Raw genomic sequence first — 23,111 nt, 5'->3', positions numbered from 1 at the left:
ATAATACCCCAATCACGACTTTGAAGCTTTTAGGTATCTTTAAAGGTGGTTGCTAACAAGTGGTTAAAGGAGACTACAGAACATCATCACATCTTTTCACTTCTGGCGATTGCATTTAGGCTTCAAAAATCCTACAAGTTGTGTTCATTTGTGAAGATTATCTTGCTGAACAAAATGTGTAAGTATCATAAACGTTTCTTTGCTACAGACCTTATTTTCCAACATAACCCAAAATGTAATGGAAAAATCCCATAGGATTTTGAAGAGGGAACCAGGGTGACACTACCTTTAGCACTGGCCTAAAGAAAAACGTCCCTCCCGGGGCACTCTGTAAGGAAATCAATAAAGATTTAGGCTGATAAGCAAAATCTTGGTATCAAGAAAATCTTATCAATTCGCATCCCAACTAAGCAGCAGAAGAAACTGCAGCACAAACAGGAAACAGTCTACATCGACTGCTGCATATTACCACAACCACAGAAGGTAACATTTATCAGTAGTACACAGTTGGCTGTGACACAAAAAAAGTCGGACATCACAGACGTGATAACTCCGCTCTACATGTGCTATCAGTGTTTCTAATGACTCCTTGCTCTAAATAGAAGTGAGCAGCATGGCAGGCCATCCGTTTGTTGAGGAGCTGGGAGGATGGGGTGCTGTCCTGGATGGAAACATTTCTTAAGGACACATCTGCATCGGGCAGATCATCGGGCAGCCCTGGGTCCCTCATCGGGGGCCTCCACAGCTTCGGGTGGAAGCAGCAGTAGTAGAGGGCTTTAAAAAACAGTCCCAGGAGGTAGATTAAAGGTAGAGTGATTATCAGAGCGAGGGCGTACGGCTCAGTCTGGACAGGGTCCCTGTAACACCACCAGGTCACCAGCAGGATAACTCCATCAGTGGTGATGAAGGAATGGTAGATGATGCTCCTGCCTCTGGTTTGACCCTCCGCTACGTTAAACCAGCTGAAGTACCAAATGAGCCCAACGGTGGCCCGGTAGAGCCACTCCCCACCGGCACTGTCCATGAAGTATGTCCCCTGTCGCCAGGCCCACAACACAAACACAAACCACAGCATCAGAAAGTGGGCAGCAATAAACCCAGACAGGACCGAAGCGAAGAGGGCAAGGGCGGCCACACGTGGGGCGATTAGCAGCAGGTTCCACAGGAAGTATATTAAAGAGGAACACCAGCCCTGCTTGGCCTTGTCTGGGAGGAAGGAGCGCAGGGAGCGGTGGTAATCCACCACCATCCACGCTATGGAAGTGGTTGATGCGGCAATGCTCACAACTGCAAAAAGCAGAAGATAAACTGTCACTGTAGCAACCAAGAGGAGGGGAACACGTTTATGGAGATGACTCACCACAACCCAGATAGTGTTTTTACAACCTTAACTAGACCACTTAGTTTGATTCACACATAATAACCTGAACGGCTGAATTTCCTCTCTAAACAGGGCTCCTACTGCTCAAGGAAAGTTAGATTTAAGACTTTTTAACGCCACTCAGAATGGAATTTAAAACTAATTTCACAATAGCCCAAACTAAGGAAAAAAAATTAACTGGCATCAATTGCAATTTTGCCCAAAAGTTTGCTTCATGAAGCTGCACTCTATTCACTCACTTAGTGCAGACTCTAGATGTGGCAGTGAGCTCAAATTGTTTCTAGTACACTGTCAGTAACTGGGGAGGGATTACTTTATACATATCTATATGTGTATTGTTTTTATACGTGTAGGGTTTTTTGTCACCCTTATTTATGTTTTCATAATCCATGTTTATTTGGACACAATAATGCCAGCTGCTGTTGATATATTTTTTTGATTAAAACAACTGGGAAAGTGAGTTTTAAGGAGACAACAAAACAAAAACAGTTGGTGAATGAGGCCTATTATCGTCAGTTGTAGATGTTTGCTTCTCTTGTAGGGTGGAAGTAAATCAAACTGAAGAGAACTCACACTGAACAGTCCTGGCTTTGTTTGTGTACAACATGACGTAGATCATCAGCGTGAGCTGAGGAGCACTCTCACAGAACGTTTCGATGAGCCGCAGCATGCTGAGGTCGTGTGTCAGGTAAACGGCATACTCTGACCCTTCCTCTTTCCGCCACCAAACCCTGAAGCCTTGTCGTATGGCGGAGATGTGCCTGCATGGGTGAATATGTCAGAGAAAAGCAGTTACAATACATGACACATAGATTGTGAGAAAATTGCATCACAAACCAAACCCATGCAGCTAAACATTTAAAAGTGAATAGAAGCAATCTGGCATGACGCATTCAGTGTCTCCAACAGCACTGAATCATATTTCCAGCTCTTCACGCCACATTATTTGTGCATTGTAAGCATTAAGTTCTCTTCTGAAACACTGGTTTTACTAGCTGCCGCACCTGAAATTTTCATGTATGGTCATAGCACCTGTCAAATGATGTTAGCTACTTGCTTATCTGTACTACTCTGCGGGAATATCCAGTTTTAGAGAAAAAGTACAGGTAAAGAGAGAGATAATCCTGCAGCAAAGGTGCTTGGGAGCTTGTGTCTTTTAGTTTTGTTGAAAATTTAAGTGTCTTTGCGTCACACATGCAAGGCGTGTGATTTCATATAACCTGTTGCTGAAACACCTGAAATTAACATCACTCAGACTAGCACTTATAGTCACAAATTGTTCCATATGAAGCATACATATACATATATACACATACACACACACACATATATAAAAGAAATATTATATAGATAAAAAAATATTCATAAAGTCTTACTTCCCATGTCTTAGCAATTTAAGACAAGTTAATACTCTTTAAGGACTTTTTTTAATTAAAAAATACAGTGCCTTTTACGACTTTAAAATTCCTCTTAAGTAATGTGAAACTAATTTATTTTTATGAGTAATTCACTTAAAACATGTGTTCATAAATATGGCAATTAAAAGTACAAAACACTTTAGCATTCCTTTCAGTACTTCATCGACATATTAGTGAACACACAATTTCAAGTTAAATCCTCAAAAAAAAAAAAAAAAAAATTTTATACAGATTTTTTCAAAGGAATTTTACAGTACTATGGACTGTTACCAAACATTTTTTCATTTTTAATTTGATTACTAGTAAAAATTAATTTGGTTCAATAAACTTAATTACCATGATCATGAACCCAGTTGAGTCCTCATACAATTATGGTATTCAACTAATTTTGTCACATTATTGTATTCGGAGAATTAATTATTATGAAATAGGCAATTCTGCATAATAAGTATGTTTACTTTTCACACTACAAGTACTTTCTGTTGATGGTGCTTAATAACATTTTAAATTCAGGGCTTTGGGGTATTTTTAGACTACAGTATTTCCACTTTTAAAGGTCATGAGCACCTCTTCCACCCCAACCCTACCTGCAGAGGAAGCCCAGCTGCAGCACATGTAGCAGGCAGGACAGCTTCACTCTGTCCCCGAACAGCACGGTTCCTCCCCCGGTCTGCGCGCTGAACCCGGGCAGCTCTCGGTCATACTTGAGCCAGAACCAGCTGAACAACTGGACCACCATCGAGGACTGGACCATGAGGCCGACCAGCACCCCGAACCAGAACAGGTCCCCGCGGCAGTAAAACTCGGTGGCCACCCACACGTCCGAGCCCAGGTCCACCAGGAAGGTGCACACCCCGACCACGGAGAAGACAAAATCAATCCACGAGTATTTTGAAAAAGTCGCGCGCTCCATAGCCGTGTTTTGTCAGTTAGCTAGCTGACCAACCAACCAACCTGTTGCTGGTTAGCTAACATTCAGCTAACGTCCCGTACCGTTATTTCCCTCCCAAAGCGACTTCGCGTTCTTCAACCCATTGAAGAAAAAAGTTACCAACTCTTTAATAACCGAGCAAGAGTTTAAACTCGCTCAAATATCGGGTATTTAAACGTTTGAGGCATTAAGTTAGCGAGAAAAGTGCGAGAAAAAAATAGCCGGTACATAAGGGAGCAGCTGGTGTGTTTGTAACAGGTTTGTAGTTATCCCTGTGAGTGCAGTTATTAGCCCCGCCCACCGCGGCTTATGCGTGTAGAGACAGGTTTCAAAATCCGGGAGGTAAAGGTTTAACTTTTAAAGACCACATCTAATGTTCGAAAGTAAACTTAAAAAATAAATAAATTAAAATAAACCTTGTTGATTAAATACTCAATACAAAAATGTAAGACAAAACATTAAATTAAAAATAAATAAATACATACATACATAAAATGAAAAGACAAAAAATAAAAAGCAAGCAAACAAAAAAAATATATATTAATTACATTCACATTTCATAATTATTCAATATCTTAAAAGTCTTAATAGACTTTTGTTCTTTACCTTAGCTAGCACGGGGCTATATTGCCGAAAGTCACTGTAGTGCAGGAAAGTTTGTTTAGTGTCTGATACATTAAGTACAATATACGTGTTTAAATTATAGCAAAGTGGTGCTTCAGCACAATCTACTTGCTGTAGTAGGTTGTGATCTGTATTGTATGATAATAGCTTATTTTATATGACTTTGAATGTAAGTATTATATGCAATAAAAATATATATGTAATAAAAGTATCTCTAGTATACCTGAATAAAAATGAGTGCATTGTGGAGTTTCGTTAGTCGTGTGCCGAAATTATCAAAAGAATGTGTGCAATGCAGGAATGTACCAAAGTACATACTGTACTTAGGTACAGTTCCATGGTACTTGTTATGTACTTCTTGTTATTATTTAAATTCAATGCTTCTACTTTATGCTTAAACTCCACTACTTTAATTTTATAGCTTTAGTTACTTTGCATATTCATGTAAGTAGAAAATATAAATAAATACATTTGGCTATATAATTGTAGGTTAGTCACCAGCATGTAAGGTAGTTTAGGGAGTACGGGCGGTTAGTCTACCTCGTGCAACATTAAAGCGATGCACGTGAAATGCATCACTGATTGCAATCCAGTAATATGATTATGAAATAGTCCATTCAGCACAATTAATACCAGTTTACTCTCGGTACTTTAAGGATATTTGGACCATTAAAACGTTAGCTTGGGAAAGGGGAGATCATTTTAATGACTTTTACAGAGCAATTAATTTTCTTTTGATCAATGAATCTATTAATCGTCCCAGCAGTGATCGGTAAACTTTCTTTAAAACAAAATAATAGGGTTACCTGAAAGACTAAGCCCAGGTCAAAAGAACCCATCTACCACAGGACACGCCCCCTGCAGCCTCGACCTATCGTATCAAAGGAGCGCGTGTATGTATCTCCGCAGCCTCGCGCCCCCGTTGTGTGCCGCTTCGAGCTCGTGCGGTTGTATCCGGATCCCGCATTTCGTTAGCTTAGCACACACGAGCTACCAGGATGTCGAGGGTGTACATCGGAAGATTGAGCTACAGAGCCAGAGAAAAGGACGTGGAGAGGTTCTTCAAAGGCTACGGGAAGATCCTCGAAGTCGATCTGAAAAACGGGTAAAGATGAGGCCGATCCTCGATTGTGGTTGAAGCCGATGTCTGCGCAGGCCTCGCCGCGAAGATAACGCGCAGCCCGGGCCTCGTTGATCGCTGCGGGCCCGGTCGGCTAATGCTAGCTAGGAAGCGTTTAATATTTCCCCAAAACCGTCGCTTATGTGATCTATAGTGAGGTTCTGGTTTTACTAAAGCGCTTGTTTTTCTCGGTACGATAACGTTGCGTACGTCAAGTTTTTCTTTTGGGAGATTGTTTGCGCTAATCTTGACCGTAGCTAGTTAGCTAGCTTAGGTTAGACGTGGCAATGTCACAGGCGGCTGTGTGTATTGCAAGTAAACCGTGAGCGAGCTAAATAAGTGCAATTTCGATCATATTCGTTTTGTAGCTTTGGGTGCAATCTCCTTTCTGCAATGAACAGTTTCAGTTATATAACCTCCCTGTTTAACTCGTCTTCCGGGTATTTTGTACTTTCAGCCAATCAATAAGCCAAGCCTGGAGGTTTTTTTTTTAACGTGCAAGTTGGTTCCTCTATTAGCACCCAGGGCTTCATACGACGATTATTTCGATTATCGACAAATAATTCGATCGACAAAGTGTGTGAAAACACAGCCATCTGCACTCCAAAAGGCACAACGTGTACGATAAGAGAGCAGCTTGTGTTGTCCGTACACTATATTTTAATATGTATGCAGCATCAATGATTGCATAACATAAAATTCATCATGAACAGATGAGCATCTCTGTGTGTCAGGCAACATTTGCATATCAGAGTTGATTAAATTAAAATATTTTTTATGAGATCACCAGACTGGGGCTTTAGCACTCCACTGAGAGATCCGGTGTTGCAGCGCCGCCTCTTTCCCCCCCAATACCGTGTTTGCAGATCCGTTTAGGCTGTAATGGTGAAAATTGTGAAGTCTACGAAATGCGTGGAAATAAAGGCGTCCACCGCTTCTTAAAACCCGAAGTGAAAATATTAAAGCAGCGTCTTTTGTCTGTCTGTCGGCCCAAAAATAAGAGATTCAGTTTACAGTATTGCAAGACAAAATACATTTGCACTCAGGGTGAGAATCACCAGAGGCACCGATACAATAATAACGTTTTAAACGTGTGGCGATGTGCTGAATATTGTGACTGAATAAACAGCGATATATGTTGCGATTAGCTAACCTTTTTTTGACTGCAAATTATCACCAAAGATAACGTTAATCATGCTAAGAAGGCCACTAAAACTCTATAATATTTCTAATTTAAATTTATTTAAAAAATGATACCGGCATGTCTGCAGTGATACAATATTGACCTGCAAAAATAAAACCCGTAAATTTAAGATTTTTTTCTCATCTGACCTGCACAATTCTTTGAACATCAAATTGTTGCAGTGATTTTCTGATGCCTATATAATTGATTAATCTCCCATTATTTCCACGCCTTGGCAGCATGTCAGACTAGCACCATTAGCCTTAAACACATCTCTGCAAGACAGTTGAGCTTCATTGACTTTTTGGGACTTACAAACAACTTTTTTAGGAACTGCGACACATTTGAGCACACCTGACCTCCACTGTGTTTTTAGATATGAAAAACATAGTAATCCTTTGTTGCGAACTCGTGTTAAAACCTGTTCTCTTCTGTTATTAAGGTATGGGTTTGTTGAATTTGATGACCCCCGTGATGCAGATGATGCTGTGTATGACTTGAACGGCAAGGAGTTGTGTGGGGAAAGGGTCATTGTGGAGCACACCAAGGGACCCCGTCGTGATGGAGGCTACGGTGGTGGTGGCGGCGGCGGTGGCGGTGGTGGAAGAAGTAAGTGTATAACAGAAAATGGTGTTTATTTCGCAATGAATAATGTCATTGATGAGGAATTTTCATTCATTTCAGGGAACCATTAATCTAAACTATAAAGGGGCAAAAACTAACGCTTGTCCTTGGTGGCTAATGTGCATTCAATTTATATCCTAATGTTTGTGATAGAAATGTTAGGTTTGACACTGATGAAGAGTTAGGGCTGCTGCTGCTAATTTTCGGGAACATTGCTTGCTGTAGGTGGTGCCTGGAGCGAGTGGTGTTGTGATACAGTGTTGTAATACTGTGATTTAGCAAACCAAATACTGCTGGAAGATATTTCAGTATCGCCCTCTTTACTTACATGCCTATAAATGAAACTATGTTGCTTTTATTTCAGTTTTTGCCTTTTTAGGGGCCCACGCCCATCCACACCCCCTCATCTTAATTTCATCAGTATCTGCTATTGTTCTGGTTTCAATGGGCCCTCCAGGCTTTGGATGGCCAGTTTCTCACAAAGACATCTCTCAGTTTTTGGATAGGGCACTCCAGAGCTGCACTTTTGTTTTTGTCTTGCAAACACATGAGCACAAAAGTTGTCTGAGTAGGTGTGAGAAGAAATTTCCAAATCAGCACAAGACATGAGTAAATTTGTGTGCACAGAAGCCACCAATGACTTAAAATATCTTTTTAAATGCAGTTCATGTGAATGTGTGATGGGGAAATGGCTTACTGATGGACAGGATATAAATGTCTTCATTTAAATACTGTAAAATAACTATTTGATTGTAAATATCTTGTAATCTATTGATGTCTTATACCGTCTTTTATTTTATTTAAAATGATTGTCAATTTAAAGGTAAAGATTTAACAAAGAACCTCAATGTTTTAATTGAAAGAGTCCTTTGCTGACTGCCTGCCCCTATTGCTGGCCATGGTGTCCCCCCTTTCCAAGAGTGTGGTTTGACCATTCTGGGCCCCTGGGCAGACCAAAAAAGGGAGCCATTGTGAATGAAGACCGCTTTTCCCATTAGGCCCAGGCCGGGTGGTGAGGATGCCATGGGGTTAGGAACAGATGTGGGTTCAGCTCTTATAGGTGCCTGAAAAAAAGAACATGTTTTGTAACAGTGAAATGTTTTTAGATAGGATAGCTTAGAAACTTGCTTTAGTTCACCGTAAGTACTTCCTCGATCAGTTATGTTTTTGAATTTGATTTTTTTCCGTTTCTTATTTAGAAATTATGCCTATTGAAATTTTTTTTAACCAAAATTCAATAAGATACAAATGTGTTGTATGAGTCTAGGCTTTCAATTTATTTTGTAGAAATAAATGAGGTTTTTTTTTTTTTTTTTTTTTTTTTTTTAAGGATTTAATGAATTTCTTTTTTTTTTCGCCTTTGCTTTTCCCCTTCTTAATTCCCCTTTTCCCAAGTGAATATTGATATATTTTCTAGCATGTAGTTTGGAGTTTAGTATAAATGCACCATCTCGGTTTATTTTTGGCCCTCATCGTTCCTGTTCTTTCCTTGTTACCTTTAAAAGGTGGATATGGACGCTGGGGAAGAGACAGATACGGTCCACCTATAAGAACAGATTATCGGCTCATTGTTGAGAATCTTTCCAGCCGCTGCAGCTGGCAAGACTTGAAGGTATGCATTGTTTTTTTTTTCTTTCTTGTACAAATTATCAGATTTTAAGTTTTAAGGAATTTTACATCAAGTGTTATTTGTCTGATGCCTTGCCTTGAACTTTAAATATATAGTTTGTATATTTGCAAAACTGGATCACAGAGCACCAACGGCCAATCCGCAACCATGTGCCGGCACCTTTCCCCGTGGACTTTGCCAACACTTCTTAGAATTTTCTTGCTGCAGAGCATTAAATCACCGCTCTCCCTTTGATCACCGTGCGTGTTTCCATTTCTCTGAAGGACTACATGAGGCAGGCAGGGGAGGTGACTTACGCTGACACCCACAAGGGCCGGAGGAACGAGGGGGTCATCGAGTTCAGGCTCTACTCGGACATGAAGAGGGCTCTGGAGAAGCTGGATGGCACAGAAGTGAACGGAAGAAAGATCCGGCTCATCGAGGACCGCCCCGGGGCCCGACGCAGGCGCTCCTATTCGCGCAGTCGCAGCCGTTCCAGGTTAGACACGTCGCTCTAATTACATGGCCTTCATGCATATTGCCGTATCATCTAAGTAAAGTCATAAGGACATTCAGATGCGCATAACAAAATGGCCTTATAATGCACCTGGATTTCAACCGACATTGGTGAAAGATGCTGTGTAAATATAGAAACCGTTAAACAATCATAACGTGCACCATTGCAGTTGGCGTGCAGGTGATGTGACTGCTGCTCATTGTGTTTTTCAGGTCCCGCTCCAGGAGCCGCAGGTCACGCAAGAGCCGCAGCCGCAGTGATAGCAGCAGTCGCAGCCGCTCCCACTCCAGGTGAGTAACTGAAACTATCAGCAGGGACATTACGCTAAATGCATGGCATTTCTGTGGTGAAGAGCCAACAGTAAATGGTAAGGGTAAAGTAACTTGAAGCTGCACACACACACATCTTTGTGCATGCAATCTCCCAAAATCCCCTGCATGCTACATCTCAAGCATCTCAGCAGCTGCCTCTAAAATCCACATCAAGATTTTGGCACTTCATAACCAGTTAGCAGCAGAAAGATGAGAGCACATGTTTCTATAAAAAGATTTTTACAAGTCCATTAAAGTGCACAGGTGCATGCACTTGTGAGCATGTAGCCGGTAGCTGCTGACAGGAAAAAGTAGCCTGATATCTACAGCTGTTTAATCTGAGCAGGTCAAGGCTGCACAGCCTGGTCTCTCTGTCCACTGATGGAACATTTGCTTCCATAATAGGGTTTGGGTGGTATCTTTTTTTTTTTTTTTTCTCCGTACCTTCCTAGAATTTCACTGGTGTATACGGTATACGACATTATCAGTATGCAGGGCTGTTGTTGACACGAGGGATTTTACTCTGAAACATTAGAAGATATTCGATTACAGATTTGCACAAGACTTAAGTGAGATCAAAATGATCTCAAAAAATGTCGATAACACAATAACGAGATCACCGCGTTTCTATTGCGATACCAGGAAACACAGCAACGGATGTTCAAAACATTAGCAGGTTTATTTCTATTGCAGCCACCGCACTAACCGTCATCATTTTTAATCCATGGCGACATAGGCCTGTTATGTGAGTGATAATGGAAAGGCAAGTGACCACGTATGAGGGATTTCTGGTAGGTGATAGTCCACGATTTCACAAAGGAACTGTTGGTTCAGAACTTGCGGATGATTCGCTCAGCTTTTGAAGAGTTATGCGATGCAATAACACCTTTTGTAGCGCCTGCTGCATCATCCCCGAGGGAGCCAGTTCCTACCAACAAGCACATGGCCATAGTATCATGTAACTAAGAGCCAAAAAAGGAAAGAAGTGCGTCCAGTACTTTATATTTGCAGTTCTTTTTTTTAAAGTTTTAGCACTGCAATGAATCAAACACCAAGTTCTGTTTTTTATCTTCTACAGAGCTGCGTCCCGCTCTCGCAGCCGATCTCGCAGTAAGAAGAACAAGCTCAAGGTCAAGAAGGAGGAAGAAGAGCGCAGCAACGGCGCTCAGAAGAACAAGGACCGCAGCAGGAGTCGCAGCCCTAAGAGCAAAAAGAGCAAGAAGGACGGGAAGAAGGTCAAGAAGGAAGATTCCAGGTCCAGATCTCGCTCCCGCTCCAGGTCTCGTTCAAGGTCAGGAATCAAGGATCGCTCTAGGAAATCGGGCTCAAAGGGCCGCGAGCAGCCCAAGAGCGACGACGAGGGCGGCGAACCCGAGAGGGGCTCCCGCTCCCGTTCATGCTCCCCCGCCGACTCCAAATCCAGAGCCAGGTCTAAATCAAAGTCTAAATCACGCTCCCCCTCACCCGCCAAAGCCCGCTCCCGCTCCCACTCCCGCTCCGCCTCTCGTTCAGAATCCCGCTCCAAATCCCGCTCCCAGTCTCGTTCTCGCTCCCGTTCCCGCTCTTAGTTCAGATTTTGGACTGTCTGTCACGAGCCCTTCTCCCCGTGTCTCCCTCTGCCCTCCATTTACATTCCCCAAACCCCACAACACGACCCCTGCCTCCCGTTTTTTGATAAGTAGCTGTAGAATAAATACCAGGCACCCGTGCTCGATGTCTTTTATCCATTTCATTTGACTTTTACTCCACATATTTTTTCATTAGAGCTGTCTCGTATGGGGGTGTTTGTAAAATATCAGGGTGCAATCTCAGTTTTATAAGTTTGATTGATGGTATGTTATGTGTCTTAGCCTTTTTTTAATCAAACGTAAAAGCATACTGTGGTGGGAAAGTGTTCTAATGTCTCCTCACCTTTTTGTGAAATCCTTGTATCGTTTTATTTCAGATTAAAAGAAAAAAATGCCTGATGTACTTTTTGTCATTGGATTCTTTTTCATGTTGGTCATTGAGAAGAGGAAGGGATTCATTCAAAATTTTGCAAGATTTGAATATTGCTTTAGGGCCAATGTCCATCTGCATATAATAAATGAACTATTTACCTGCTTTTCTGTCCTTACATCAAGTTTTCATTGTATTTCACTGTTGAAGACAAATTTCCAAAGTTGGAGGAAAATAACAAGTTTTACCTCAGCTGATTTGTGTTCCTGTGATCTCGATCATTTTGTGAAAGTTGGTCAAAAAAAGGTCTTTTTCTTGACTCGCTGTTACAACAAAATCAAACATGTTTATAAGTTATTATGTCTTAGCAAATACTGAAAATACCTGCACTCTGCAGCCCTAAATAAGAAAAAGTAAAAGTAGAAACATTGAGGAGCTCCACGGAGGCAAGAACGTCAGGGTTCCCACAGTCAAAGAAAACTGGAAGTCATTAAATTTCGTGGTGAGTAATGAAATTCTTAAAATGATCTTCCACTTCTAAACCTCCAAATGATCTTTCTTTAGCTGACGAGTTAACGCAGCTTTAGTATGTGTCCATGTGTCACAACGTTTTACCATCATGCACATTTCTTAATTTTACTTTAATCTTGAATCTGACATGTTTGAAAAAAATGCCAGGCAAGAAAAAACTTCTAAGGGTCCTTGAAAAGTCATGGTAAAGTTTGGAAATTTTGTCCATTAAATTTGTGTGGGAACATGTCGCAGTTTTCTTATTCAGTGGAAAGACGAGAAACTGGCAGAGTGAACACGTCTGTAATTTGGCATGTTTCTGATTCATGAACCGGCACTTATTTTAGTGAGAAATCTTATTTTTGTGACAGTTCTCTTTTCATTCCCACTGTCTCCTCCCCTAACTATCCAACGCAGGCTGAAGACAGGTTTTTTGTATGAAATAAAGTAAAAAGAAAATAAGAATACAGAATAATGTCGGTCTAATTGTTTTAACTACCTACTATCCAATGGAATACCTTGGTTAAATGTCTACAAAAACACACCAATTTTCCAAGTAATTAAACATACAAGGCATTTGAGGTTGCTAATTTTTAATTGTTTAATATAAAAGTGGCATTTTGCTTTTTCTGCCTGCTGGTCACTTTCAGCTCGGGCGATGAGATTATGTAAGTGGTTTGTAATACGTCAGTAAACATCTGTGCTGAAACTCTTTAAAGTGAATTCAAGGTCGGGGCAACCTGTGCCAAAAACAGGTGACACCTACATCTCAATGTAAATACAATCGTTTCGTAATGTAGTATAAAAACAGTTAATTACAGTAAACAGTCATTTAAAGAGGTAACTACAATCCGTACACGACGCTACATCCATCCCCTCTCTGAGGACTACACTCATATTCCCTCATTCGTGTCTATTCGAGAAACAGTTTACCTCCTTCTGTTGCCTCGTAGTTCAGTCGTGGTCCTTCACGCAGCAGAACTCCTCTTCGTCGCTCTGTGTCCGTATGCAGCATGCAGGCTGGTAAACGAAGCAGACCGGCCGATGCCGGTCAGGTTAGCAGAGCCGATGACGAGGATGATGATGACTGACGGTGGCCCTGAAGACTGCCACTGTCAGTCATCATCATCCTCCTCTGAAGAGGAGCGCATCACCCCGCCGCTGTCGTCACGGTAACACCGGGCCAGTAGGCGCAGCTGCTCAAGGGCCTCCTGGTAGTCGGCCATCTCGGGTCCCTGGGAGAGGAAGCTGGGGGCCACGCGGCGGATGTCTAAAGTGCTGACGCCACGATGCAGGTCGGACAGCCACGGGCCGAGCGCGGGCCCTGACTGGAGGGACGTCATGACGGGTGCAGAGGAGACCACAGGGGGCAGAGCTGCAGAGAGAAGGAATAATAATTATAAACTTCATTTGTATGGCATCTTTCATACTAGAAATGCAGCCCAGCATACTTTACATCAAAGAAATTACACGCACCAAGTGCTAAAAATGAAAAGACATGACGACATAATAAAACCTGGATGTAAAAATAAGTTGGAATAAAAATAATAAAATCCACTTGATAATAGTAGTAAAATTAAGATAAAAATAAGAATAAAAAATATAATGTATAACATAATATGGAAAATAAAACTCGTTGAGATGATAAAAATTAAGTTAAAAATAGAATGTATAAAATTAAGGAAAATACAATATTTTAAAGAGGTACAGCTGTGTGTATGAGTGAAGCAAAATACAGAGCAGTTAAGTCGGAGCTAAGTGCTAACATGAAGAAATTACTTTTTAGTTTTAGTGAAGGATAATTTTATAAAATCACCCAATCTCATTTGTAGAAAAGTTTTGATATGAGCTGCTGTGTGTCGAGTTTTTTAAATGTATTTATTTTGCCGCTTTGAGCACCACAAGCCGAGTGCCATCTAGTTCTGTTATATTGGAGAGAAGACGAACATCTCTCCGAACGCTGGGCTCCTCACACCAAAAAAATCTAGATTGTTATATCACACTGCAGGTAAGAGCTAAAATATGTATTTTTGATTTTAGAGTGAGCTGTCCTTTTAGGCTACAAAAAGAGAAAAGTAAAAATAAGAATAAGCTTACAGCCAGGTGGAGGAGGCTGGCTCTGCAGGAAGCCGTCAGCACCGAGGGACTGACTGAAGATCTGAGGGAAAGGTGGCGTCAGCTTACTGGGCGCAGACACCAACTGCAGAGCCCTGAGAGAGCGAATACAGAGAGAAGAGTTTATCAAAATATGTTATGGAAAATTATTAGCTGACAGCATGTGACAGTGCGAGGACTCACAGAGGAGCTGTGGGATAGAAAGATCTGATGTAGGAGGCCAGGACGTCCTCCCCACTGTGGAGGCTGTGCAGAGGCGTGGGCGGCTGAGTCCCTGGAGCCAGAGAGCTGATGGAAGGAAAATTATTTCAGCAACGTGTCAAATAAGATTTCACCTTTAACGTGAAGACTGGGAGGGAAGTTTTCTTTAGAGATCTTGATGTGTAACCTTGCTGATAGGGGTTAACTGATATTGTTTTTTTCAGGGCAGATACTGATTAATGAGACTGAAAATCAATATTTGAAACCGATATGCTTTACAATAAAAATGAAAATCTTTCTGTCAATATTTAAAATTTGTAATATAACAAACTCCGACACGAAGCTTTCTTTAAATGCTGTTAGTAAATGTTTAATCAAAACTGAAATGCTCAACATCATATACAGCTAGTTCCCTGCAACGTTTTTTTTTTGCATCTCCACTGAAAAGTAAACTCACTTCATGCAACAGTATGACTTTATGAATACTTAAATTCTAATGAATACGGTAAAATCAGTGATAGTAAAGCTGAAAACCAGGCCGTTTTTGAATTCATTGGGATTGCATTTGAGAAAAACTTCAAGAAGACATTCAAATTTTGCTCTTTTTTTAAAAAAAAAATACCGTTGCTATTTTGTTATTTGACATTCAAGGTTATCATCAAGGGATTGCTGTAACAATTCCATTAAACACGACTAATTTCATGACTTCTCCAAAAGTCTCAATTATTTTTTTTTTTTTTTACTAATTTCATAATTTTTCCAAGCTTGGAAAATGTGAGTGTGAACCTTGTATATTACATGTGTATTCATAATATTCTGACCTGATTAGCCTCTGGCCCTCAAAGCCTTTGAACGTCGTCCACTGGCCGTAGCATTGACCGTCGCCGGGTTCAGAGCAAGCTGATAGAGGTTTCCATGGCAACGCATCTGAGCAGGCACTCAAGGCGTCAGGGAGAGAGCTGCCGTGCATCATGGGAAAGGGGACGGCACCGTAAGCAGCCACAACCTAGAGAATTAAATGACACTGGTAACAATAAGCTCGGAGTACAGAGACGTTAACGTGGCAAATACACGTAGATCCTCCTGCGGCAGCGACTCACCTTTCTCCCGGAGATGGCGAGTGTGTCGGCCACCTGCCACATGGGGACGCTGTTGTTCTTCAGCCTGTAAGGCAAAGTGAGGGCATCGAGGGCCAAAGCCAGCACAGAGCTGCAGTGGTACCACATTGAGGGCTGAGAGGGACAAGAGACAAACATATAAGATATACATATAATACCAAAAATATCAGGTATTTTCATGCATTCAAGCATAAATAAAAAAGGCGTCTGTGAGTGTTAAAATCATCTAAAATTAAAGTTTAACAGAGATTTAGTTACTATCAAGCTTTGTGAGTCTAAGCGTGATTCAGTGTTATGCTGGTTTAGAGGTCAGAGAGATGGTTTTATTTCCATTTATCAGCATAGCATTACTTTCAATTTACCTAAAACAAAGATTTAAAATGTTGAAATAAAGCATTAAAATGTCAAAGAAAATATCTAATAATTACATTTTTTTTCTTAACAAGGCTAAAGAATAATAATGTCATCGAATCATTGTTTATTCGGGGAAAAGTGATCGAGCATTAAGCTCTTTTACAGCAAGGCCCTGGATTCTCATTAGGACAGATAAAGGATAAATAATGTATGATAGCAATTGCAATAATACAAAAACAAATAACTAGCAGCAATGTCATGAACAGCTTTAAAATCAGTAAAAAATAATGAAAAAGTTAAGTAGCAAACAAATCTGCAATTAGTGAAAAAATGCATAACAGGAAAAAACAACAGTAAAATATTGAAATAAAAACAAATAACGATCACATCTGTGAACTAACGAAAGCACGAGCACTGTACAATAACACGATTATCAAGCACGCACTTAAAATGATCTACGGACGGATATCCGTCTAACTTTAATACCTCCTGTAACTTGTTGCAAAAACTAGTTTACAAGCTCAGGACTGATCTGAGGAGTTTTAAGGGATAGAAACTCCTGTGAGCATGTGTGATGAGAAATGGATTTTTGACTTTTAAAAGAGAAGTTTTGTTCTATCGGTGTGGTGATTTAAAAAAAAAAAGAAAAGAAATTAGGAGCTTACATCATAGTTTAGGTATGGGAACGCTGTGGGAGCGGAGGGTCGTCTGCCCAATCCTCCGCGCAGAGTCAACGGGCAGAAGAACGAGCTGTGATTGGCCATGTGGACGGTCCCTAATGTGCAGTTCAACATGTGGTAAAGGTCCTTCATCGCAGTCTGCTTCAACAGGAGGAATTTAATAAGAACAGAAGCCCATTTACAAAACAGTGAGCCGTAAAAAGAGAGCTGCCTGAGGTTTGTGACTCACTGAATTCGGGTGACTGACGGGCGCCAACCCCCAGGTCAGGATGCCTCTCCCACCATAAGAGTCCTGCAGCATCTCTGTGACCTTTGACCCCAGGCCTGCAAAGCCATCAGCGAGGTCACAAAACACCTGGAAACCCTGAGAGACAAACAGGATGAAAAACATCAAAGTTTTAAACTGGAGTCATTAAAAATGGGCAATAAAAAAATTAAAGGAGCAATTTGTAAAATTTAGTGGAATTTAGTGGCATCTAATGGTGAGGATTATTTACATAAACTACTGTTATAATAAAGTTGAATAAAATACTGCTATAGTGATAAATATAGAAAAGTATTGTTTTCCAGCTCCTCTGTGTTTGTTTGTTTTGGTCCTATGAATTGTGTAGACGCCACGTGGATGGACACAAAACGACATCAGATAACGTAAACGAAATAAACAATATAGCGTAATATGAAATGATAGACGTTTTTTTTACCGTCAAACGATACATTTCGTCATACCGCACAGCCCTGATCCACAGAGGTCTCTTTCTCTCCAGATCAAAGAGACCGGGTGATTAAAAACCACCAAAAACTCAGAATAAAGCAGTTTCACAAATGCCGTCTGTCATGTCGAAGACTAACCGAGCACCTGCTGATTAACTTTTTTTCTCTGCTAAGTTTGGTTTTTACCAACAGCCATATTAGCTGCAGAGGACTCTTCTTCTCAAAAACAAACAGACCAGGTGATTTAAACAGATAAAAAGACTAAATTAAACAGTTTCATGCTTCAAATTTGTGTTGTTTTTTGATGCTACTCATCATAGAGGGGCTGCTAATTACAGCAGCCGACACAAAAACACAAAAGGCTCTTGTCAGTGTTTGGTTTGTCTGCTCTGAGCTACTGTAGAAAAATGACGTGGCAACATGGCGATCTTTGTAGACGAGGACTCTGAGCAGATATAAACAGCTCATTCTTTGGTAACGAAAACAAGACAATTCTTATTTTCAGATTATTATACACTAAAGAAAACAAACTTATATTCAGTTTCTGCCAATATATCCCCTAAATGCTTCACACTCAACCTTTAAACCAACTTGTTCTTAAATAAACTCAGTCCAGTGCAGAAAACACTGACGTACCTGAAGGTAATCACACTCCTCCACAAAGAAGTGCAGTTTGTCCTCCAGCTCCTCGAGCACCGCCCCCTGCAGGAGAGCCTCTCCCTGGCCAAAAGCCTCCAGACGGTGAGCCTCCCTGGATACACACGAACACACATATAAAGACAACACGTTAAGTTATACTCTGAAGGTTTTTTTTTAAACAACGCAAGACTCACACAAAATTAACCCCTCCCAATCATAACTTATGACCCACTGGAGGTGTGCAGCTGTGTATTTATCTGCAGAGACTCTGCCCTCAGTCTGTGTTTTCTCATTTTGCTGCGGTTGGGACAGCTTGTAGGTGAGATCGTAACTTTATAAAAAGGCTGCAACCAGCAGCATTAATCCCAGAGGGACAGAAATCGCAGACATAGTACCAAAAAAAAAGGAAAAGCAAATCAAGTGAGAGAAAGCGCCAACTGGACAAAGCTGGAGTTGGCAGTTTTATCTTTGCTGGCGACACTGTTTTACCAAGAAGTAGCTGTAAAATCTAACATAATACACCTTTAACTGAACAAATTCATCCTTTAACCAACTATCACCTGAGCTAATTGGCTTAATTTCTTTCACAAATATGGGAAGAAGGCAATAAGCAGCTTAAGAAGAAACTACTCAAAAAGAAATCAGTACAAAAATGTATAAGAAAATTCCCTGAAAATAAGCACTCAAAAAAATACAGGGACATGACCTGAAGAAAATGCTCAAAAATGACAATAGTTTGCTGTGACATAATTTAAAATACATAATTATGGTAATTAAAAATATATAGTTATAGTTATAATAATTTTTTTTTTCCGCTTTTTTAAAAAATATATTTTTCTTAGTCGAACGTCTCACACTTTTTTTTTTCAACAAGTAGCTCATCACGCCTTTTTCTTTTTTTTGTTGAAAGAAATGAAACAAATGTGCTCAGGGTTTGAAGGTTAAATACTTATAAAAGGCGTCTGAAAGCAGCACAAGAAAAGTTTTGTGGTGTCTTTTTTTTTAAATCAGGATCAGATGTTTAGGGTGCACGCAGAAGTGCAAAAATCTTAAAAAGACTCGTCCCACAGAGAGCAGTCTGTGAGTGAGTCTGTGTAAAGCCTGACATCTACTGGCGAAACGTTGGTACTGCGCTGGAGTCTGTCCGTGTGGAGGAAAGTGTGATTCAGAAATTGTCAGAAGTGTGACGTTGCTCTTTACCCGTCATGGTTGTACTGGTGGATGACGGAGATGGTGCGAGGGTGCAGGTGGATCCTGAGGAAGTCGGACCAGACCCTCACGCTGCCCTCCAGCCGTAGCTTCTCTGGACTCGAGCCAGCTGGCTGTTGACGGTGTCCACACTCACTGCACCTGCTGCTGGGAGAGTTTTCAGACTGTTCACTGCTGCGTTTGACACAAAATCTTGTTTCTCAGGCAGAGTTAAAAAAAAAAAATATATCTGAAGGTTTTTCTTACCTGAGCAGTGAGGCTGAGAACTGGAGTAGAAATCTGCTTCTGCTAAGATCTCCCCTCTCTGAAACGAGAGAAAAAATGCAGCTGAGGCGTTTGTACCCGAGAAACTTTTATAATGATTCAAACATGTGGCTCGCTTTTGAGCGTCAAGCTTTACTAAAGGTTGTGGTACTGATGTTTTATTTTCTTTAAAAGCATTTACTACTAAATAAAAATACTTAGTCAAATATACAGAACATCATGACTCTAAACGGCCTTGGATCGCGGTTAGGTCTTGACAGATTATCGACCTGGCCAGTTACTGGGGCATTATTTAGCATTTTGCCAATTATCTGTATTTGTGTTTTATTTTATTAATAACAACTGATAAAATTCATTAAAAAGTACAAAGAAAGTGTCAGCATGGGAGGAACTTTTACTTTGTAAAACCTTATGGAGCTATTTTTTATTTAATCATTTTTAATTTTAAATTCGACTTGACCTTATAAAATAAATGTTGCTGGGAACTCGCAGTATATGATGTTGAAAGTCTCAGTTTTTATAAAACATTTGCTAAAACATATTTAACCAAAGTTTTGTGTTAGAGTTTGTTCTTTTCCAAATTCTAAATACTGAAAGAAAGACTTTCGTTTTTATTGTAAATGCATATTGGTTAAAAATACCAATTATCAGTCCCATTAACTACTAATAATCGGTATCAGTATCAGCCCTAAAAAAACAATCTCGGTCCACGCCAAACCACGTCTCAAGGCAGTACTGTGATCTAAAATGTTATGTATCATAAATGATATTTCCACCATAAATACTCACATCCAACTTATCCAGATCTTCAAGAAAGGAGTTCTTCTCAGGAGGACTTTCTTTGTGCATCATGAGGTTTCCCTCCCTGTGGAGGGAGCACAGTTTAACACAGCAGACCAAGATTTACCCAAACAGAGACTTTTGGTTTCTATGCTGGTTATAAAATCCAACAATAGAAAAGAAAGCTTTGTTGTTTCAGTCATTATGTAAAGGTAAAACCTCGAGTGAGCACTGTAAACGATTGTTGTTGCTGAACTTACAGTGTTTGCAAAACAAACAACAGTTTTTGCAGTTTCACAGAAAAATCAAAAAATGTTTTAAGGTGCAGTAACCCACCATCTAAAAATCAAAAATCGGGTGGCCCGAAAATAGGTAAACACACAGGTTTGGAAGCCCATTTCCACCAGTAAAAGAAGAAAACAAGATGAAAACATAGTTTTGAGGTTATTAAAAAAAGATCCTGTAAGTCACAATGAGAAACTTTCTCGAATGAATAACTCAAAATTACAAAGCATCTCATAATAATTTACTTATGTCCAGGTATTGACCTCTGAAAATTTTTATGTCATTATTATGTGAATTACTAATTACTTTGCGAAGGTTTCTTACTATATTTGAGATACTAACTCATTATTTTAAGAACGTTTCTTATTATATCTGAGATACTAGATCATTACTTTGAGACACTTATTTTTTCAAAAAGTTTTTCATTGTAACAACATTCAAAAACCCTTTTGTTTGGATTACAAAGCTTCAGGTTTCATCTTTTTTTTCTTGTCAGGGCAGAAATGGGTTTCCACACACAGCCAATGATGCACATACAGACTCTTTTATTTACCATGTGACAGCTGAGGTGTCTTTGCCGGAGTCATACAAACTTCCCTCCTGCCGCAGAGTCCGAAGACTTCCTGTGACAGACAGCGTGTGACATGCAGCTGATTTATCATCATATACACTGAAGTTAATGCATGAACGTCTATCAAGATTAAACCTTTTATGACGTAATTAAACTGGAGCACAAAATATAAAACACCTAAATCAAAACCATCAATAAAAATAAAGCTGCCGCATCACAGATGATGATTTCATTATCACGTGGAAGAAGTTACCTTTGAGGTCCATGGCAATGAGGCGAGGTGTGTGGGTGATGTGTCCGCCCAGGGTCTGTCCTTCACGAAAAATGACATCGCTCTGGATCTCACCTGGCGGCGTCTCTGGATCGTATGATAAAGAGGCATCCTGCAAACAAACACAAGCCAACCATTATTGATCTGTCGCAAACTATGAAGCTATAATTACCATACATACTACAACAATAAAATTAAATTAATAATGAAAATGTGTGCATATTACATTCAACCAACACCAGGAAAAGGCAGTCTGTATTACATGCAAAAGTATCAGCATTAGAAGAACTTTTTACTTTATAAAATCTCAGGGAGCTACTTTTATTCTTTCACTTTTTATTTAAAATTAAAAAAAATGTTGCTGGGAACATGTACGTGATGGTTTAAGTTTCCGTTTTGACGAAGCATTTGTTTATATTCCAAATTGTTATATTTAAAAATTCTGACATAAATACTTGTATTTTTGTTTGTTTTTTGTTGTAGATATCAGTTCCAATTATCAGTTATCGGTGTCATTAAGTACTAATAATCAATACTGGCCCTGTAAAACCAATATCGGTCAACCCCTACTTGATTTTATACTTTGTTTTTGGTATGGTATGTATCTATTGTATGTAATGTTTTGTTTTTTTTTATATGGACCCTGAGTCTGGACTCAAGGACTGATCTGAAGTGAACTAAATGGTATTCAGTCAGCAAGACAAAAAAAAACATTATAGTACATTTAACCTCAAGTGTCAATGAAGAAATGGGCCAAAAACGAGTGAAATGTGATGGATATTTCCAGGGTCCTCTGCCACACTGACAAAACATCTGAATTTTTTGACTGATTGTTTACACAATGCCAAAAAAGTTTTACTTTTGGTGGTGCTGACTTTCCCTCTGAGAAAATGATTTAGATTTGAAGCATGAGTTCACTGTTTTTGGGTGAGATATGATCTTTTATTTAGTTGAGCTATGGTGCTGTGTTGAACCATATGTGAGGCTGTTTTGGAAATGCTTTGAGGATGTTGTTTCTGTTTCCAGAAATGAGCCAAAGCAATTGAGAACTGCAAACTGCTGACACAATAATTAGCATTTTAGCACCATAAAGCCTGCTGAGTAACGCTGTCGTCACGCGCTAGTTTAATTGTATCGTATATCCTTCACTGTCTGTTAAAATGCGCATAAAATGCGCATTCACGGTGCTGCTAACGTTAGCGGTGTCTGCAGAAACAGCGTGTACTCCCTGAAGTTTGACAACACATGCGGAGTTAACGCTAACTAGCTTAGCTTAGCGTTAGCTGCTTACCTGTAAATTCCACCAGTGAGTCCCGACAAAGTTTGAATAATGTCCCAGCTGAAGAGTGATGACCTCTCTACAAAAGTTACTCATCGTGACACACGTCAATTACTGGGAAAAAATATAAAATTATTTGCTTCGAACATGATGAACATGTTTGGAAATGACAACACTAAACAGCGACAACCAAAAGCTTGCAGTGCCGCACACAAAGCAGCTTCTCTGATTGGTTGAGTGAAGTGTATAATGAAATGTGATGGACGAAAAGATGACGTTGGTTTAAGTTTGGTTTCACCGTGCCGTAGCTTCACGTGCGGTCTACCAATCTCGACTAGGATGACAAAGTCTTACTATAAAATAAAAAAATAAATAAAATAAAATAAAATAAAATAAAATAAAATAATGTTAATTATGATAAAAAGAAATTAATAATAATAATAATAATAATAATAATAATAATAATAA

General features: G+C 39.9%; 3 protein-coding genes across 4 annotated transcripts; 1 reads left to right on the top strand and 2 right to left on the bottom strand.

Moving 5' to 3' along the window:
* Positions 1 to 156: 156 nt before the first annotated feature.
* Positions 157 to 3,922, bottom strand: LOC121958016 (XK-related protein 8-like). The gene is made up of 3 exons (XM_042506861.1): positions 3,387 to 3,922; positions 1,955 to 2,142; positions 157 to 1,287 (listed from the first exon to the last, which is right to left on the bottom strand). Exons 1-3 carry the CDS (start codon positions 3,710 to 3,712, stop codon positions 536 to 538), a joined length of 1,266 nt encoding a protein of 421 aa, XP_042362795.1. The 5' UTR covers positions 3,713 to 3,922; the 3' UTR covers positions 157 to 535.
* A 1,350-nt stretch (positions 3,923 to 5,272) lies between these two features.
* On the top strand, positions 5,273 to 11,689 carry srsf4 (serine and arginine rich splicing factor 4). Of its 2 annotated transcripts, XM_042505987.1 has the most exons (6): positions 5,273 to 5,459; positions 7,100 to 7,266; positions 8,787 to 8,893; positions 9,175 to 9,389; positions 9,620 to 9,697; positions 10,797 to 11,689. In XM_042505987.1, the coding sequence occupies exons 1-6, from the start codon at positions 5,353 to 5,355 to the stop codon at positions 11,284 to 11,286; spliced, it is 1,164 nt and encodes a 387-aa protein (XP_042361921.1). In that variant the 5' UTR covers positions 5,273 to 5,352; the 3' UTR covers positions 11,287 to 11,689. The 2 variants fall into 2 exon arrangements, with proteins under 2 accessions (XP_042361921.1, XP_042361922.1); XM_042505988.1 differs by lacking the exons at positions 5,273 to 5,459; positions 7,100 to 7,266 and adding an exon at positions 7,367 to 8,341.
* A 93-nt stretch (positions 11,690 to 11,782) lies between these two features.
* Positions 11,783 to 22,847, bottom strand: LOC121957418 (protein misato homolog 1-like). The gene is given in 15 exon segments (XM_042505986.1): positions 11,783 to 13,541; positions 14,264 to 14,376; positions 14,465 to 14,569; positions 15,304 to 15,488; positions 15,583 to 15,714; positions 16,620 to 16,772; positions 16,864 to 16,998; positions 17,982 to 18,096; positions 19,185 to 19,278; positions 19,281 to 19,340; positions 19,440 to 19,497; positions 20,247 to 20,322; positions 21,076 to 21,145; positions 21,347 to 21,476; positions 22,656 to 22,847. Coding segments are annotated over 15 exon segments (1,770 nt in total). The 5' UTR covers positions 22,740 to 22,847; the 3' UTR covers positions 11,783 to 13,281.
* Positions 22,848 to 23,111: the final 264 nt, after the last annotated feature.

Source organism: Plectropomus leopardus, chromosome 18, assembly GCF_008729295.1.
Source record: "Plectropomus leopardus isolate mb chromosome 18, YSFRI_Pleo_2.0, whole genome shotgun sequence".
In the NCBI taxonomy this organism is placed as follows: Eukaryota; Metazoa; Chordata; class Actinopteri; order Perciformes; family Serranidae; genus Plectropomus; species Plectropomus leopardus.
Note: the sequence above shows the minus strand (reverse complement) of the source record. Positions and strands in the feature narration are given on the sequence as shown.